Source organism: Microcaecilia unicolor, chromosome 11, assembly GCF_901765095.1.
Source record: "Microcaecilia unicolor chromosome 11, aMicUni1.1, whole genome shotgun sequence".
In the NCBI taxonomy this organism is placed as follows: Eukaryota; Metazoa; Chordata; class Amphibia; order Gymnophiona; family Siphonopidae; genus Microcaecilia; species Microcaecilia unicolor.
The window spans coordinates 37,235,270-37,253,292 of NC_044041.1; the positions used below are offsets into that span (position 1 = coordinate 37,235,270).

The 18,023-nt window shown below is 46.7% G+C and overlaps 1 protein-coding gene across 1 annotated transcript in view; it reads left to right on the forward strand.

Moving 5' to 3' along the window:
* WDR66 (WD repeat domain 66) overlaps nt 1-18,023 on the forward strand; it is a 428,322-nt gene that overhangs the window by 114,725 nt on the left and 295,574 nt on the right. Inside the window, exon 9 of the mRNA XM_030218324.1 lies at nt 15,057-15,101. Coding sequence (XP_030074184.1) covers nt 15,057-15,101 — 45 coding nt within the window. The remainder of the gene's footprint in view (nt 1-15,056; nt 15,102-18,023) is intronic.

Below are 18,023 nucleotides of genomic sequence, written 5' to 3' on the forward strand. Positions count from 1 at the left end.
ACAGCAAAAAGCAGCACAAAGGACTTCCAAGATAGGAACAAATAAACCAGAGCACAAGGTGTTGTAGAAAGCAAAAAAAAAAAAAAAAAGGGGGCACTGACTTACCTAATCAGGGACTGCTTACTGTATGCTGCTATCTCTAACTTTGAAAGGAGTTTTTACAATTCAGCATCCAAAGCCACATCTAGGAACTGGCTTACCTAAACAGGGACTGTGTACTATATGCTGCTATCTCTAACTTTAGAAGGAGTTTTACCTAATTCAGATGCTAGAAAAAATCATAGGGAAACCATATGACTTTAAGGCTGAGACGTGCCTATTGCATTTTCAACCAGCAGCCATTCCATCAACAACACATTGACTGGCCTCGGTGTGGCTGGTCGCAGGGAAGATTGCATTGGCCTCGGCGTGGAAACAACCCACGATGCCGCCAGTGATAAAGGTGGTACATAAGATGGATTATCTCTATCAAATGTCTAAAATAACTGCAATAAAGGCAGGACGGATTACACAATTTTATTGTCTCGTCCCGCGCTCCTTCCGGCTCCTCCGGTGAGGGGTAGCGGTCCGGAGGCCTCGGCGGGGAGCCGGGGGCTGCCGCAGTGATAGCCGTTCCGTCCGGGACCAAGGCCGGCGACTGCGGCCGCCGGTCTCTCGGTCGCCGGCTATGGGGGCTATGTTTGCGCCGCCGAAGGAGGCGGTGCCGAGGCGCGATGGCCGGCGTCTTCTTCCCTCCCGGGCGGGAGGGCCCGGAGCTCCGCCTCTGAGGTGCCGGATTGGGAGGCCAAGTTAGTGGTCCCGCCTGGGGAGTCGGACAGAGCCAATCAGAGGGGCTCTGCCGATACCCAGGGCCGGATTGGTCGGCTGTACCTTCGGGGGCGGGGCGGCTGATGTTGTACTGTATTTAAGGAAGGGAACTGAGCTAGCACTTTGCTTCAGGTTCTGTTCCTGAGGCCAATCTCCGTGGTTCCTGTGTTTCGTCGTTTTCCTGGTGTTGCTGTTTCTGGACTTTGGACTGTTCCCTGGTTATCCCTGCCTAGCTGCCTGCCTAGACCTCTAGCCTGACTTTGACTTCTCTACTAGCCGCCTGCCTTGACCTCTTGCCTAACTCCGACTACGCTGTTAGCTGCCTGCCCTGATCTGCTGCCAGTTTGTGGACATTTCTATTCCACCTGCCCGCTTCTCTCCCGGTTCCAGTCCAGGTCAGTCCGTCAACCCCGCGGTTCCTGAAGTCCCGTTGACCGCCTGCAGCTGGGGGCTCAACCCTTGGTGAACGGCGGTTGCCGCGGGTGAAGACTTGGGGTTGCACGGCTGTCCTTTGAGGTCCTTCTGGGCCTTACGGGACCTAAGGGCTCACCCTCCTTGTGGACAAGACATCTATAAACAATGGGACAAGTATACAGCATGGAGACTGACAGCTGGCGTGGATTTGGATGCACCCAAACTTATAGTAACTCCTTAATATGGTACTAGGACAAAGCAGCACCATGTAGACATAACGGTCATTATCAATATTATGTGTTTGGGGGGGGGGGGGGGGGGTAGAGGATTGAACATTCAGGAAAATGGTTCAATTGTTGTTATTAGCATATGTTCCATGTATGTTAAAAAAGTAATAAAAATACTTTAAAAAAAAAAAAAAAAGAAGGACTTTTACAATACGGTATCCAAAGCCACACTGCCCTGCACCCAGGACAGCAATCCCGTGCATCCAACAGTCTTCGCCTTAATTCAGCGTATTGTCCACTACAACAACACTTAGATCTTTTCCTACGAAATGGCTCCCAAATGGACCCTGGCATCAGCTGGTATTTTCTCATAGTGCCAAAGACCAACAGCGCAACCATCATACCTGATCATCTAACAACCCAAAGTGAATTAACGCCAAAATGAACACTGCCAAACTACTCCTAATAATCTACTCCCTATCCCTAATTCACCACACACTAACCTCTCACAGATACCAACAATATACCCACAATACACAAGCTCTATAGACTACCCAGATATAATACACCTCACCAAAATAACAACAACCAAAACAACAGAAGAATTACTACACGTGGACAAAATCAATACAAAGGAAAGAAAGGACATAACAAACCCAGACTGCAAGAGAATGGACAACTAATAAAAATTAACACAACTTCGAACCTAACTGACCCCTACCAAACAATTCAAGTGGGATACATAAACGCCAGATCAGTAGTCAACAAAACAATAATAACAGACTGGATTACGACAGACAATCTCGACCTTCTATTCATTACTGAAACCTGGATCCATGATCATAAGGACCCCATAATTTTAGATCTATGCCCCCCAGGAAACAAAATCACTCACTGGACAAGGAAAGAAAAAAGAGGAGGAGGCATAGCACTAATCCACAAATCCAACTTCACCATAACAACAACAGCCTAATCCATAACCCCCCAACTTGAAATTGCCTCAGTTAGAATGCACCACACAACCTTGCTTGATCACCTAAACGTCTTGTTTTATAGACCACCAGGTAACTGGCATGAATGCCAACCACACTTCATGGATTTCATATCGAACATGTGTATCTAACTCCAATCTACTTATAATAGGGGACATAAACCTACACCTAGAAGACCCCAACTCAACTAATGCAAGTGAATGCAAGGATTTCCTCCAACTATGGGACCTCAACTGGCCAAATAATGCAAACAACCCATGTCAAAGAACACACACTTGACCTCATTACACACAAACTGTTCTCAGACTTCAACCTAGTACTAACAGATACAAAATGGACAGACATACCATGGTCAGACCACTACAAATTAAACCTATCCCTACAATGGCGAAAAAAAGGCCCATACCATAATCAAGAACGCACAACCTATACCACGAGAGGCCAAATTGACCCTGTAACATTCTGGCAACAAATGTACAAGAACGAATGGACAGCACAAACAGACTCAAAACATTATCTCCTAGATTGGGCAACAGATGTAGAAGCACATTAAACAACATAGCACCACTACAAACTAGAACCTCACGAAGACACAACTCAATACCATGGTTTAACGAAGAACTGAAAAAACTAAAAACACAAGTTAGGAGGATGGAACGAGCATGGAATAAAAAGAAAGATGAATATACACTCAACACATGGAAGCAAATGCAAAGAAAATACAAATATGCAATAAGACAAACCAAAAGATCATACTACAAAACCAAAATAGGGCCAGACTACAAAGACACGCATAAACTTTTCCAACTCGTGAACAAATTACTAGATACCACACCAGTTACTACAACCAACAAAGACACCCCATCAGCAGACAACCTTGCTAAATACTTCAATGAGAAAATTGTAAAGCTACGACTCACAATACCACTGACCACGAAAAATTCATTGACTGACTGGACCCATTCCCCGATGAGTATCCAGCAGACCGAATCTGGACAAACTTCGCTATGCTCACCGACGACACCGTCACCCAAGCGATCAACAGGTTCGCCAAATCCCACTGCAAACTGGACATATGCCCCAGTAACCTAATAAAATCCGTTCCTCAACGATTCATAACAGACCTCGCGATGCACCTGAACTACGTGTTACAACACGGACTCTTCCCAAAGGATAAAGGTAACATTCTACTTACCCCAATACCTAAGGATTCAAAGAAAAAAAACAAATGACATAACCAACTACCGCCCGGTAGCATCTATCCCTCTGGCAATCAAACTAATGGAAAGTATGGTAACCAAGCAGCTTACCGACTACTTAAACAAATTCTCAATACTACACGAAATACAATCAGGATTTCGATCCAACCACAGCACCGAAAGAGTACAAATCACTCTTATAACCAAATTCAAAGAAACAATTGCAACTGGCAACAATGTACTTCTCCTACAATTTGACATGTCCAGCACGTTTGACATGGTAAGCCATAAAATACTATTAAACATCCTAGAGTACTTCGGGATTGGAGGAAACGTACATAGTTGGGTCAAAGGCTTCCTAACCACAAGAACATACCAAGTGATATCAAATTCGAATACATCAGCACCATGGAAATCAGAATGCGGAGTACCCCAAGGATCACCGCTTTCACCGACCCTTTTCAACCTAATGATGATACCTCTGGCCAAATCGCTATCCAACCAAGGCCTTAATCCCTACATCTATGCAGATGATGTCACGATCTACATCCCGTTCAAACATGATCCAACAGAAATCACAAGTGAAATCAAACACAGCCTCCAAATCATGAACTCTTGGGTGGATGCATTTCAATTAAAACTCAACGCAGAAAAAACACAATGTCTCATCCTCTCATCCTGCAAATAGGTGGGATAAGGTGGGATACAAATGCAATAAATAATAATCTCAACACAACACGAGCAAACCCGCCACTAAAAACACCCCCAAACTATACCCTTCCTGTTTCAGATAGCTTGAAAATACTTGGAGTTACAATTGACCGAAATCTCACACTAGAAAGCCATGTGAAAAATACAACAAAGAAAATGTTCCATTCAGTGTGGAAACTCAAAAGAGTAAAGCCTTTCTTCCCAAGGGAAATATTTCGCAGCCTGGTGCTAAGTCACCTAGATTACTGCAATGCAATTTATGCAGGATGCAAAGAACAAATCATTAAGAAGCTCCAAACAGCCCAAAACACAGCAGCCAGACTCATATTTGGAAAAATGAAATACGAAAGCGCCAAACCCCTAAGAGAAAAACTACACTGGCTCCCACTTAAAGAACATATTATGTTCAAAATCTGCACTCTGGTTCATAAAATCATTTACAGTGAGCCCCCAGTCTATATGTCAGACCTCATAGACTTACCACCCAGGAACACTAAACGTTCAGAACACGCATTCCTGAACCTCCATTACCCCAGCTGCAAAGGACTAAAATATAAATTAACATATGGATCCAGCTTCTCCTACATAAGCACGCAGCTATGGAATGCATTACCACTCGCCGTGAAAAAAATGCGCAACCTAACTTTCGGAGATCACTGAAGACCAACCTGTTCAATAAGGCATACCACAATGATCCATCCTAAATACCAGACAACGAAACTCAAACCAGAACTGGATAAAACTTAACTCTCTATACTCGACTACCAAGGTCTATTCTACCACGAATGAACTTTAACGCAATACCACTTTATCTCTCATTCCGAATATAAACTCTTTATACTTGACTGCTTAATCTACTCTGTCAATCATGAACTTTAATGTAATACCACTTGTATCTGTCACTATGGAAATGGCAATCGCCATGACGGAACAATGTAAGCCACATTGAGCCTGCAAATAGGTGGGAAAATGTGGGATACAAATGCAGCAAATAAATAAATAAATATATGTGCTTTATTTAAGGACTCGCTGCAGTCCTATGTGTGTAACCACTCTGAACAACTTTTGTTAGCGGGATGCCACTGTTGATTACTTTTTAGTTCACGCGCCTATTTTTCAATATATAACTTTCAAGCTTCAATTGGATTATGTTGATTTATAACACGAACATATACTTGGTTGAGCACACTTTCTTAAATAAGTTTCTTTATACACAAAAGTAGTTAGTCCATTTTTTGCATGTTCATTAAATCGCTGTTTTTCGGCACTATATATTAAGTTATATATACACATTTTTTACAAGACTACACACGTATTTTTGTCACTTTTGCATGTTGAAAGAGCATTGAGTACATATTCTTGTACATATATTTTTTTAACTTTATCCTTATGTATTATATTTTTCCATTTATTTGTGTTTTCTCTATATATATATATACTTTCATTTGGGTCACTTTTGCATGGCTGTACTAACTTTTTGTTTTTATGCTATGTTTCCATTGCATCCCTCTAGACTGGCACAGATGGGTTATGCATTTCTACCAGCAGATGGAGATTGAGTACAAACTGAACTTCAAGTAAACCTATAAGTGGTGTGTGCAGTCCCCAGAAAACCAGTCTGTTCTCAGTCTCAGCAGATGGTAGCAGTGGTAAGCCTGTGCAGTCCTGTTAGTTGGGGTCCTGGGGTGGTTTTGGTGAGTTCTCCTGGGGTTGCTTTTGATTGGTAAAAAGAGAAAACTTCTCTCTCTCTCTCACTCACTCTCAAAAAAAAAAGATACCAATCTACTGCATTTTTTTGAGTGGGTGAACAAACGTGGACAATGGGGAGTCGGTGGATATTGTGTATCTGGATTTTCAAAAGGCATTTGTCAAAGTGCCTCATGGAAGACTGCTGAGGAAACTTGAGAGTCATGGGATCGGAGGTAGGGTATTACTATGGATTAAGAACTGGTTGAAAGATAGGAAGCAAAGAGTAGGGTTGAATGGTCAGTATTCTCAGTGGAGAAGGGTAGTTAGTTGGGTCCCGCAGGGGTCTGTGCTGGGACCGCTGCTTTTTAGCATATTTATAAATGACCTAGAGATGGGAGTAACTAGTGAGGTAATTAAATTCGCAGATGACACAAAGTTATTCATGGTCGTCAAGTCGCAGGAGGAGTGTGAAAGATTACAGGAGGACCTCGTGAGACTGTGGGATTGGGCATGAAAGTGGCAGATGAAGTTCAATGTTGACAAGTGCAAAGTGATGCATGTGGATAAGAGGAACCAGAATTACAGCTATGTCATGCAAGATTCCGCGTTAGGAGTCACGGATCTAGAAAGGGATCTGGGAGTCATCGTTGATAAGACGTTAAAAACTTCTGCTCAGTGTGCTGCGGCGGCTAAGAAAGCGCACAGAATGTTGAGTATTATTAGGAAAGGGGTGGAAAACAAACACGAGGATGTTATAATGCCATTGTATTGCTCCATGGTCCGACCTCGAGTATTGTGTCCAATTCTGGTCGCCGCATCTCAAAAAAGATATAAAGGAGTTAGAGAAGGTGCAGAGAAGGGCGACAAAAATGATAAAGGGAATGGAACGACTTCCCTATGAGGAAAGGCTGAGAAGTTTAGGGCTCTTCAGCTTGGAGAAAAGGTGGCTGAGGGGTGATATGATAGAAGTCTACAAGATAATGAGCGGATTAGAGCGGATAGATGTGAAGCGTTTGTTTACACTTTCAAACAACAACAAAACCAGGGGACACAAGATGAAGCTAGAATATGGTAGATTTAAAGCAAATAGGAGAAAGTTTTTCTTTACTCAGCGTGTAGTTAGACTCTGGAACTGGTTGCCAGAGATTGTAGTGACAGCAGCTGGCCTTATGGAATTTAAAGGGGGTTTGGACAGATTCCTGAGGGAAAAGTCCATTGAGGAAAGGGGGAGTAGGAGGAGTAGGCTCTTGAACAACACTAGTAGGCGACGTAGATTAGGAACAATCTCTTTATTTAAATATACACTCAACTCAACACAGCTGTGTTTCGGCGCTACAGACGCCTTCTTCAGGAGTCTATGAAATAAAACCAAACAATGTTAATATAACAAACATGCAGAACAAAAGTAAAATAAGTGTAGAACGTTAAATGTGTGATAAACATAAATTCCATGTAGAATTAAAAAATTAACGTTCTACACTTATTTTACTTTCATAGACTCCTGAAGAAGGCGTCTGTAGCGCCGAAACACAGCTGTGTTGAGTCGAGTGTATATTTAAATAAAGAGATTGTTCCTAATCTACGTCGCCTACTAGTGTTGTTCAAGAGCCTACTCCTCCTACTCCCCCTTTCCTCAGATTCTACTTTTCGTAGGAATTTGTGTACCTCCACCCTTGTGGTGGTTTGGCTTGCTGGAAAAGTCCATTGAACATTATTAAAAAAAAATTGGGAGGGGGGGGGGGGGGGGGTTGCCGGGTTCTTGAAGCCTGGATTGGCCGCTGTCGGAGACAGGATGCTGGGCTTGATGGACCCTTGGTCTTTTCCCATTATGGCGGTGCTTATGTACTTATCTATTTATATATTTCTGTAAATTCCATTTGGCTGCTGGACTGGACAGGAGTTGAGATCCACAGGGGCCTGTTTCGCCTCAAGGGTGTCAGACCCGAGTGGCAAGGTCACTTCCCCTTCCCCCACTTGGACCCTTGTTTGGGGGGTGCCTTGGTTTGTTGAGTCTCTCGGCTGTCCGGCTCTGTCTGCCTTAGTCACATCTTATTCTGTTTAAGCTTTAAAAAAAAGAGAGATCAGGGAAAGTTCTCAGTGGGTTTTCTTCATCTGCTTTGAATTTGGTTGTCTGTTTCTTCCTGCCCCTGTGTTACGACCTGGTAGTAGTGAGCCCCTGTGCCCCGACTGAGCACGGCAGAGATGGAGTGACACCGCACTCGGTCAGGCAGCAAAACAACCCCTAGCTTCACCTGGGAAGCGACCACCGTTCACCTGGAGTTGAGCCCCCAGCTACAGGCGGCCACCAGGACTTCAGGAACCGGCGGGGTTGCACAGACACAGTCCAGAACCAGTACTCCAACAGGCAAAGAATGTTACGCTCTGCTACACTTCTCCAGGATGGGTCGGTTTCTGTTTCCTAACCCGGCAGCCGTCATCCGGCTTGGAGCAAGAGCAGTAGCCATCTTGGCTAGCTCAGGAGGGGGCATCCATCTTGTCTAAACGAGAACAGGAAGGAACTCCATATCTGGTTGTGGGAGGATCTCCTATGGGGGCTGCCATGTTGGATGCACCTGAGTTTGGTTTGCTCTGATTGCTTCACTATTTAAAGCACTGCCTCCAGGCCTTCTTTGCTTCGGCCTCAATTGTTCTGAGGAGTTGCTGTGGGAGTGCTGTTCACTGACTATTCTTCTGTTCCTGTTTTCCTGTGCACCGGACCTTGGCTAGTTTTCTCGGATTACGCTTGTTTGCTGCCTGCCTTGACCCTGGACTGATTTTGACTATTCTTTGCCTGTCGGAGTACTGGTTCTGGACTGTGTCTATTTCCTGCCATCCTGGTCAGCGGCTGTGCAACCCCGCCAGTTCCAGAAGTCCTGGTGGCCGCCTGCAGCTGGGAGCTCAACTCCCGGTGAATGGTGGTCGCTTTCCAGGTGAAGCTAGGGGTTGTCTGGCTGGCTGCCTGACTGAGTGCGGTAGCACTCCATCTCTGCCGTGCTCTGTCGGGGCACAAGGGCTCACTACTACCGGGTCATAACAAAGAATAGTCAATTCAGTCCAGGGTCAAGGCAGGCAGCAAACAAGCAAAATCCGAGAAAACTAGCCAAGGTCTGGTACACAGGAAAACAGGAACAAAAGGAAGTCGGTGAACAGCACTCCGACAGCAACTCCCCAGAACAAATGAGGCCGAAGCAATGAAGGTCTGGAGGCAGTGCTTTAAATAGTGAAGCAATCTGGGCAAACCAAACTCAGGTGAAGCCAACATGGCTGCCCCATAGGAGATCCTCCCAAGACCAAATATGGAGTTCCTTCCTGATCTCGTTTATACAAGATGGCCGCCCCCTCCTGAGCTAGCCAAGATGGCCGCTGCCTGTGCTCCAAGCCGGATGACGGCTGCCAGACTTGGGAAACTGAAACAGACCCATCCTGGAGAAACATCAAAAAGCCGGCTAGCTCTGCCGGACCGCACCTCGCCGGCGAATCAGACGCGCAGGCCTGGAATCAGGTGAGGAACGTAACACCCAGTGTTTTCTGTCTGTGCAGTTCAGCGGGGTGCCATGGAATTTACCGCGGAATCAGGGAGCAATGACATTGCAGTGGCTCAAATGCTGTCCCATTTGTCAGCGCCGAGGGGTGGATTCGGCAGGTCTCTGTTTTCTGTGCAGCTTCTGAGCAGTCAGAGGCCACCAGTGTGTAGACAGGACAGGTGGCAGCACTAGCTCCGGTGTTCGGTGCCTCGGCAGGAACGTCCACTTCGGGTAAGCAGGTTCAGGCGGTGGCCTCATTTTCAGCAGGAACCACCACCATTTCGTCTGGCGAATCTGGCCCTGATGTTCTACCATGTTTAGAGCTGGTCTCGTCCCCGGGGGCTTTGCCATTTGGGTCGGTTCTGCCGAGTCCTTTGGGAGTTGATTTCCTGCCTGAAGTTGTTTTAGCACTGTACAAGGCCTTTTGTTTTAAGCAAAAGGGGAGAGGGACTGCATTGCACGAAGAACCCTCTTCCTTGCCTCCATCTAAGCGCCATTGGTGGGCTTGGGTGGATGAGCAGGACCTCATGGAGTGTGTGTCCTCTGGGGTCCATTCTGGATGTGGTCTGCTTCCTTAGGGGAGTTCACCTTATTCGGCCGCTGGTTCATCGGCCTATTCTGCCTTGGGACCTTAATCTGGTGCTGTCCGTTCTGGTGTCAGTGCCTTTTGAGCCCTTGGCTGGTTGTACGCTCAAGGATTTGACATTGAAAATGGTGATTCCCTGGCCCTATCTTCTGGTCGGCGCATTTTGGAATTGCAGCCTGTGTCCTGCAGGGAGCCCTTCCTCCAGTTCTTCAGGGACAAAGTGGTTCTCGGAGCAGTTCCTTCCTTCCTAAGGTGGTTTCCCCATTTCATGTGAACCAGGCAGTTTCTCTGCCCGTATTGGGTGACAATGCTGGTTCTGAAAAGCAGAAGCGCTTGCACCGTCTGGATGTCTGCAGAGTTCTCCATAACTATTTTTGGCTGACTTGGGGATTTTGGTGTTCTGATAATTTCTCTCTGTTACTGGGGGATTTGCGAAATGGCGAGACTAAGTTTAAGGCGGCCATTGCACATTTGGTAAAGGAGGTGGTGGCCTTCGCCTATTTGCTTAGGAAGCAATCTATTCCCTCTTTTTTGAAGGCTCATAATACGTGAGTATTGACAACTTCGTGGAAAGAGCTTCCTTGGTTTCTCCACTGGAAATTTGTAGGGCAGCAGCATGACTTCCCATCATTCTTTTATTCATTATTATCAGCTGGATGCGTATGCTCATCAGGATGCTCAGTTTGGGGCCAGTGTGCTCACCGTGGGGCTCCGTGGGTCCCTCCCATGATGCTCACTGCTCTGGTGCTTCCCATCTATGCTGGTCTTGGGGGATGCTATGGAAGGAGTAATTAGGTCTTACCTGCTAATTTGCTTTCCTTTAGTCCATCTAGACCAGCACAGAGCCCTCCCAGATAGTTAAACTTCTTTACGTTCGCAAGGAGAGGTCGTTGCTTGGTCCTTTTTTTGTTTCTGGAGCTTGGATAAAGTTATTGGTGGCTCTTCATAATGATGAATAAAAAAAGAAGAAGAAAAAGCAAGACAGAAGAGTGGTGTGTTCATTCCTCTTTCTCTCTTGCTTGGTGACTCTAGTTTTCATACCGACCTTGTTGGAGGTGGTCGGAACTAGGCTGATATGTTCCAGCTGGTTGGCAGCACCAGTTCAGACATCCTTGGTCGAGGGATCAAAGTGGTGAAGCTGAGTAGAGAGGAGAGATTTTCTCTTTTGTTGCCTTTTCATGTGGTTCATCTGCTAGGTATGGACTGGTATTCTGGAGACTGCACAGCGCACTTACAGGCTTACTTGAAGTTCAGTTTGTTCTCAGTCTCCATCTGCTGGTAGAAGTGCATAACCCATCTATTACGGTCTAGAGGGACTAAAGGAAAGCAAATTAGCAGGCAGTGGCGTAGCAAGGGCGGAGCGGTGGGGGCAGTCCGCCCCGGGTGTCATCGGGTGAGGGGGTGCTCCGCTCCCGCTGCTCCGCCTTAAAATTTTTTTTTTTTTCGAAGCGCTGGAAAGTGGCAGGCAGCGCGCCTCGCGTCTGCCCTGCTAGTAAAGAAGATCTTGCTGACGTCGAGCCCTTCCCACATTGAGTCCCGCCCGCCCTCGCGGTAATAGGAAGTTGCCTCAGAGGGGGGCGGGACTCAATGTGGGAAGGGCGACGACGTCAGCGAGATCTTCTTTACTAGCAGGGCAGACGCAAGGCGCGCTGCCTGCCACTTTCCGGCGCTTCGAAAACAATTTTTTAAAGCAGGACAGGGTAGGAGAACGGATCTCGGGTCGGGTCGGGGACTCAGAGGGGAGAAGGGGGGTGGGGGCGCTCAGAGGGGTGCTTAAAGGGGATTAGGGAGGGTGGGAGAGCATCAAGGAGGGGAGAAGGGGATTGGGGAAGGGTGGGGGAGCTCAGAGGGGTGCTTAAAGGGGATTAGGGAGGGTGGGGAGCTCAGAGAGGGGAGAAGGGGATTGGGGAGGGGTGGGGGACCTCAGAGGGGTGCTTAAAGGGGGTTAGGGAGGGTGGGCGAGCTCAGAGAGGGGAGAAGGGGATTGGGGAGAGGTGGGGGAGCTCAGAGGGGTGCTTAAAGGGGATTGGGGAGGGTGGGAGAGCATCAAGGAGGGGAGAAGGGGATTGGGGAGGGGTGGGGGAGCTCAGAGGGGTGCTTAAAGGGGATTAGGGAGGGTGGGAGAGCATCAAGGAGGGGAGAAGGGGATTGGGGAGGGGTGGGGGAGCTCAGAGGGGTGCTTAAAGGGGATTAGGGAGGGTGGGAGAGCATCAAGGAGGGGAGAAGGGGATTGGGGAGGGGTGGGGGACCTCAGGGGTGCTTAAAGGGGATTAGGGAGGGTGGGGGAGCTCAGATGGGTGCTCAGAGAGGGGAGAAGGGGATTGGGGGGGAGGGGAGTGCTCAGATGGGAGAAGGGGTCTGAAGCTGGAACTGGGGTCTGACATGGGGGCAGGAGGGAAAATGGGTCCATGCCTGGGGCAGGTGGGAGAATGGGTCTGGGGCTGAAAGGGGGGGATGCAAGGCATGTGGTGGATGAAGGGGACTGGAACTGGGGGCTCAAAAGAGGGGGCAGAGAGAGAGGGGACAGATCCTGGATGGAAGGGGGGCACGTGAGGGAGGGCAGACCCTGGACGGATGGGAGAGGGAGGGCAGACGGATTGAAGGGGCAGAGAGAAAGGGCAGATGGTGGGTGGAAGGGGAGAGAGAAAGAGGGCAGACTGGGGCAAATGGTGGATGGAAGGGGCAGAGATAGAGGCCAGATGTTGATGGAAGGGGGAGAGAGAGATGGCAGACTGGGGCAGATGGTGCATGGAAGGGGCAGAAGTGGATGGAAGGGAGAGAGGGCAGACAGTGGATGGAAGGCGCAGAGAGAGAGAGGGCAGACACTGGATGGCAGAGAGAGAGCGAAGACAGATGCTGGATAGAAGGAAGACAGTGAAAAGATGAGGAAAGCAGAAACCAGAGACAACGAACTGTAAATATATATTTTTATTTTTTTGCTTTAGGATAAAGTAGTATTGTAGCTGTGTTAATAAATGTTTATAATAGAACATGTAAATAAGGTAATCTTTTTATTGGACTAATTTTACTACATTTTACTTTCGGAGAACAAAACCCCCTTCCTCAGGTCAGGATAGGACACTGTAACAGTACTATACTGAATTGACCTGAGGAAGGAGGTTTTGGCCTCTGAAAGCTAAATGTATTAGTCCAATAAAATGATATTATTTGTTTTATTTCTATTTGTTAATTTGTAAAGTGGTGATTGGTATTTGTTAGTTTTTTCAAATTTACATCTGCTATCTTTATATTTTGCACAGTACTAGAGGACATTTTCTGTTTCTGTGGTGTTGCATTGTATGCAGAGTCTGGCATCGGGGGTTCAGTTTAATTTTTGTCTAAATAGAAAGTTTATGATTACTTATTCTATAGTGGATTAGGGTGTATCTATTTGTGAAAAAGACATGGCTTTCAGTTGGCATTGACTGTGCAGGATCGATGATCTGTAATAATCTGTCTGTTTTCGTTTTACAATAGGTGAATTGATGTTCTAGTGCTCACTATAGTGTTTAAGATGCATTTCTTTTCCTTGTGTGACTCGTACAAATTACTGCTTATGGTATGGTAGAATTGCTCTATAGGTCCTGAGTGTTTTGTATTCTCGGTATGCCTAGTACTGGATTTCGGGGGGGGGGTGTTAAAAAATGACTGGCCCCGGGTGTCAACTACCCTAGCTACGCCACTGTTAGCAGGTAAGACCTAATTTCTCCTTTTTCAAAAATACTATGCACAGTTTGAATTGTACCATTCATTGTCTGATCTCTGTGTTGTAGATTGACCCCTGACACAGGCGCAGTCCTGCCGATACACGGCCCTTATCGGGTCCTTGAATAAAGCATGTATATTTGTTCCTATCTTGAAAGCCCTTTGTACTGTTTTTTGTTGCTAAGTGGAACAGTCACCACTGCTCTTGTCATATTATATGAATTCCTTAGGTCTGTGATGTCTGCAATTGCATTAGCTCTGCAAACATACGAAAGTAATTCATCTTAAATTATTAGATGCTAAATCTGCTCATTTTTGTTAGTAAAACAGCATTAATCTCAAATCCAGAAAGCGCTGAAATTGGACTCTGGACATGTCATATTGCTTCTACAATAAATACGCATTGCATAAAAAATGACCAGGTAGTAGTGGGTCAGTTTCTGAAGCCCATTTTTTGACAATTATTGCACATATATTGAGAAGCTTGACAAAGTGCAGTTCTGGGTTTGCTTATGAGAATGACATGATATTAGAAAAGGTTATTCTTATTACATTTAGTTTAGTTTGTTAAATTCTTGCTAGACCATCTTTCATGTTTAGAATCAAAGCAGATTGAATACTAAGGAGTCGTTTAACTAAGCTGTTGGTTTTCCCATGTGCTAAGGCCATTTTTTACTACAGCAGTAAAATGGCCAAATTTCCAATTTTTGTATTAATGGCCATATGCCAATGTTGCCATTAGCACGCGGTCATTAAAAAAAACCCAGCAGGTGTGCACTTACCAACACCTGTTTTGTAACCGGTAAGGGCTCATGCACTAATTAGCAGTTAGCACATGGTAATGGAGCTGTGCTGAGTAGCCTCCAAACACGCCCCCACCCCCCAAATAAAAGTGTGAAAATATTTTTTAGCATGCTGTTAGTGTGTACCGATTTGGAACTTACTACAGGACTCCTGTACTCGTTTCGCGGTAAAACCACTTTAAGCTGCAGTAAGTGCACACTAGCACTTACTTCAGCTTAGTAAAAGGGCCTCTAAATTAATTTGTTCTCATATCCAAAAGGTCCATTGAGAAGTGGGATCCTGAGCACTGTTATTACAGTTGTACTTAGTGACAATATTTTCCGTGGTTTCCTAATGTATGCTAATAAGTATATGATATAACAGTTATCATAGTAACACTTTTATTTATTTATCAATAGCGAGATACGAGTTTGGAGTATATAGCACCTCCTATAACATATCATGTAAGTATGAACATTAATCTTTATACATGTGGTAAAAGTCTACATGATGTTAACTAAATGGTTTTCTTGCAAATGAAATCACAGGTACAGAAGTGTGGAGATCTGCTTTGCTCAAAGTATCAGAGAAAAATGACTGAGGCAATATTCAAACTCTGTGGTCAGCATGTTCTGGATACTGGCAATATTTTGCATGGGTTTTGGATAGCTGTCCTGGTAATATAGGATACCATTACGTTGCCAGGGTAGCTATGCAGATACCAAATATTGGCAGTGTGTGAATAAATTCTGTTTTCACCCCGCCAGCACTATGGTGATAATTCTGTAAAGGTTACATCTGCGCACTAAGTGTGAATTCTATACAACAATTATGCATCTAATTATTGTTATAGAATACTAGCATAAGTCGGCATTTATGTGCTTAAATTTATTATGATCACTTACACCATGTGAAAGGCTGGTGTAAATGCACCTAAATGCTGTCAATTATAGACTTCCTCAGCAATCCTCCAGACTGTTCAAGACGCTTGGGTTATGCACTTCTACCAGCAGAGGGAGACTGAGAACACTAAAACTTCTTATACAAGTAGCCTGTGCAGACCTTCTACTAACCAGTATTTTCTCAGTCTCAGCAGAGGGTAGATGTGTGCAGCCTGTGCAGGGTACTCAGTCTGGTAGGTCCGTTTGGGGTTTCTAAGTTGGGTTGTAAATGTTAGAGAACCTACACTTGGATCTCTATTACAGGGTGTAAGTCCTAAGGGGCTTCTTATTCCCTGTTGGGTGTAACACCCAGGTGGCCGGGACCCTCCCCCTGTGCTTTTCCTCTGGAGGACTGCTTGACCTCGGCTACAGACCTCGTTCTGTACCCTTGAGGCGTTTAGGCATCAGCAACGAGGTTTAAAAAAAATAAAAAATAAACGTTTTTAAAAGGCGGCTATTTTGGCCGTTCTTGTGGCAGTCCAGAGATAAAACGTCTTCAAGGGCGTTCTTGCCTTAGGTGGTTTTGCCTATTAGTCTGTCAGAGCACAAAGCAACTGTTTGTTTTTATTGTGTTCGCGACCATTATGTCTAAACCGGTGAGGTGTTGGTTTTGTGCGAAGCGCGGTGTTGAAGTGAAAGGTGGCCAATGTAAATTTTGTGGGGCGCCTACGTTGTCAGCGCTCTTGCCCTCCATGCTTTCCCCTGAGTTGGTGGAGGTGTTGGGCGGCGATTTGACCGCATATTCCGGGCCAGCAACGGCGGGGCTGGTTTTAGTGGGAAACGCGGCCATTTTGGCTGCGCGTCCCGGGTCGGCCTCGACGGAGCCGTTTTTGGCGGGAAGCGCTACTCTTTGGCCATGCATTCCGTACCGGTTCCAGGGGACCCGTGTGTGGCGGGAAGCGCGCCTAGTTTAGCCGCGGATCACGGACCTGCCGCCTCGGGAGCGAGGGGGGTCCGTCGTGGAGACTGCGGGAAGTGTTGTTGGGGCTTCAGCAGCGTCGGGGGGGGGGGGGGTCTGGTTTCCCCCCTGAGTTTGTTTGGTCTCTGTATAATGCCTGGAGAGCTGGCCTCTCTCAGGCTGTTTGTTCCCTGGAGGCTGCTAGCTCAGTGGGAGTTAAGCGCCCGCGGGTGGATGTTTTGGAGCCTGTGGAGATACTTTCTCTGTCTGAGTTGGAGGTTTGGAGTGACCCAGGAGAGGAGGATCAGGATGGGCTAAGGCCTGGGGAAGATTCTTCAGTGGTTTGCATTTTTCATAAGGAGGAGTTGTTAGAGCTCATTGATCAGGTGATCTCTGCTTTGAAGTTTGCTCCGGTGGCCACTCCCTCTGCGGAGGGACCCCAGGTAGATCCCTTGGTTAAGGGGATTCGGAGAACCTCCCGTTCCTTTCCCATGAATTCAGACATTAGAGACATGGTTTTTCAGGAATGGTCTGTGCCGGAGGCTGCTTGTAAGGTGTCTAGGGCTATGGCGCGGCTGTATCCCTTGCCTCCGGAAAATTTGGCCCTGCTGAAACCACCTACTGTGGATGCGGTGGTTACGGCGGTTACTAAGGCTAGGGCCATTCCGGTGGATGGCGGTACAGCCTTACGGGATCCTCAGGATAGGAAGTTAGAGCCCTTTCTGAAGCGCAGCTTTGATTTGTCGGCTTTGGCTTTGCAAGCCTCTGTGTGTGGGGGCTTGGTAGCCAGAGCTTGTTTCCGTTGGGAGCCTGCATTAGATAGGACTGGTTTGGTTCAGGACCTGGCCAAATTGGAGATGGGGTCTTCGTTTTTGGCGGACACCTTTTATGATTTGCTAAGGGCTTCGGCTAAGAATATGGCTCTGGCGGTGAGGGCTCGCAGGGCTCTTTGGCTTAGGGGCTGGGTGGCAGATGCGGCTTCTAAAGCAAAGTTGTGTTCTCTACCTTTCAAAGGTTCTATGTTGTTTGGAGAGGACTTGGATAAACGAGTGGTCTTGGGGATACCAAGGTCTCACGGTTGCTGGAGTTACGGCCTAAGGCGGCTAGTCGAGGTGGTTCGGCTAGAGGTCGGTAAGGACGCGAGGCGGTACAGGCCGGGCAGATTTGTATCTCCTTCTAAAAGCTGTTTTTTCCAGCGGATGCAGTCCTTTCGAGGGGGTCGTCGAGGAGGTCGGGACTCCTCCGGAGGTGCCGGAAATGGTAATAAGTCCTCCTTATGAAGGTGTGCGGGTCCAGCCTCTGGTGAAGGTCGGGGCACGACTTTGTCTGTTTTATCAGCGGTGGACCCAAATTACTTCAGATCAGTAGGTGCTGGAGGTCGTTTGCGACGGTTATGCGCTCGAGTTCGAGCACCCGTTGCCGGATCTGTTTCTTCCCTCTCCTTGTCACTCTCGAGTCAAGTTAATCCAGTTGGGAGCTGTGGTACCCGTTCCTCGGCACTAGCTGGGAATGGGTTGTTATTCCATTTACTTTGTGGTGCTGAAGAA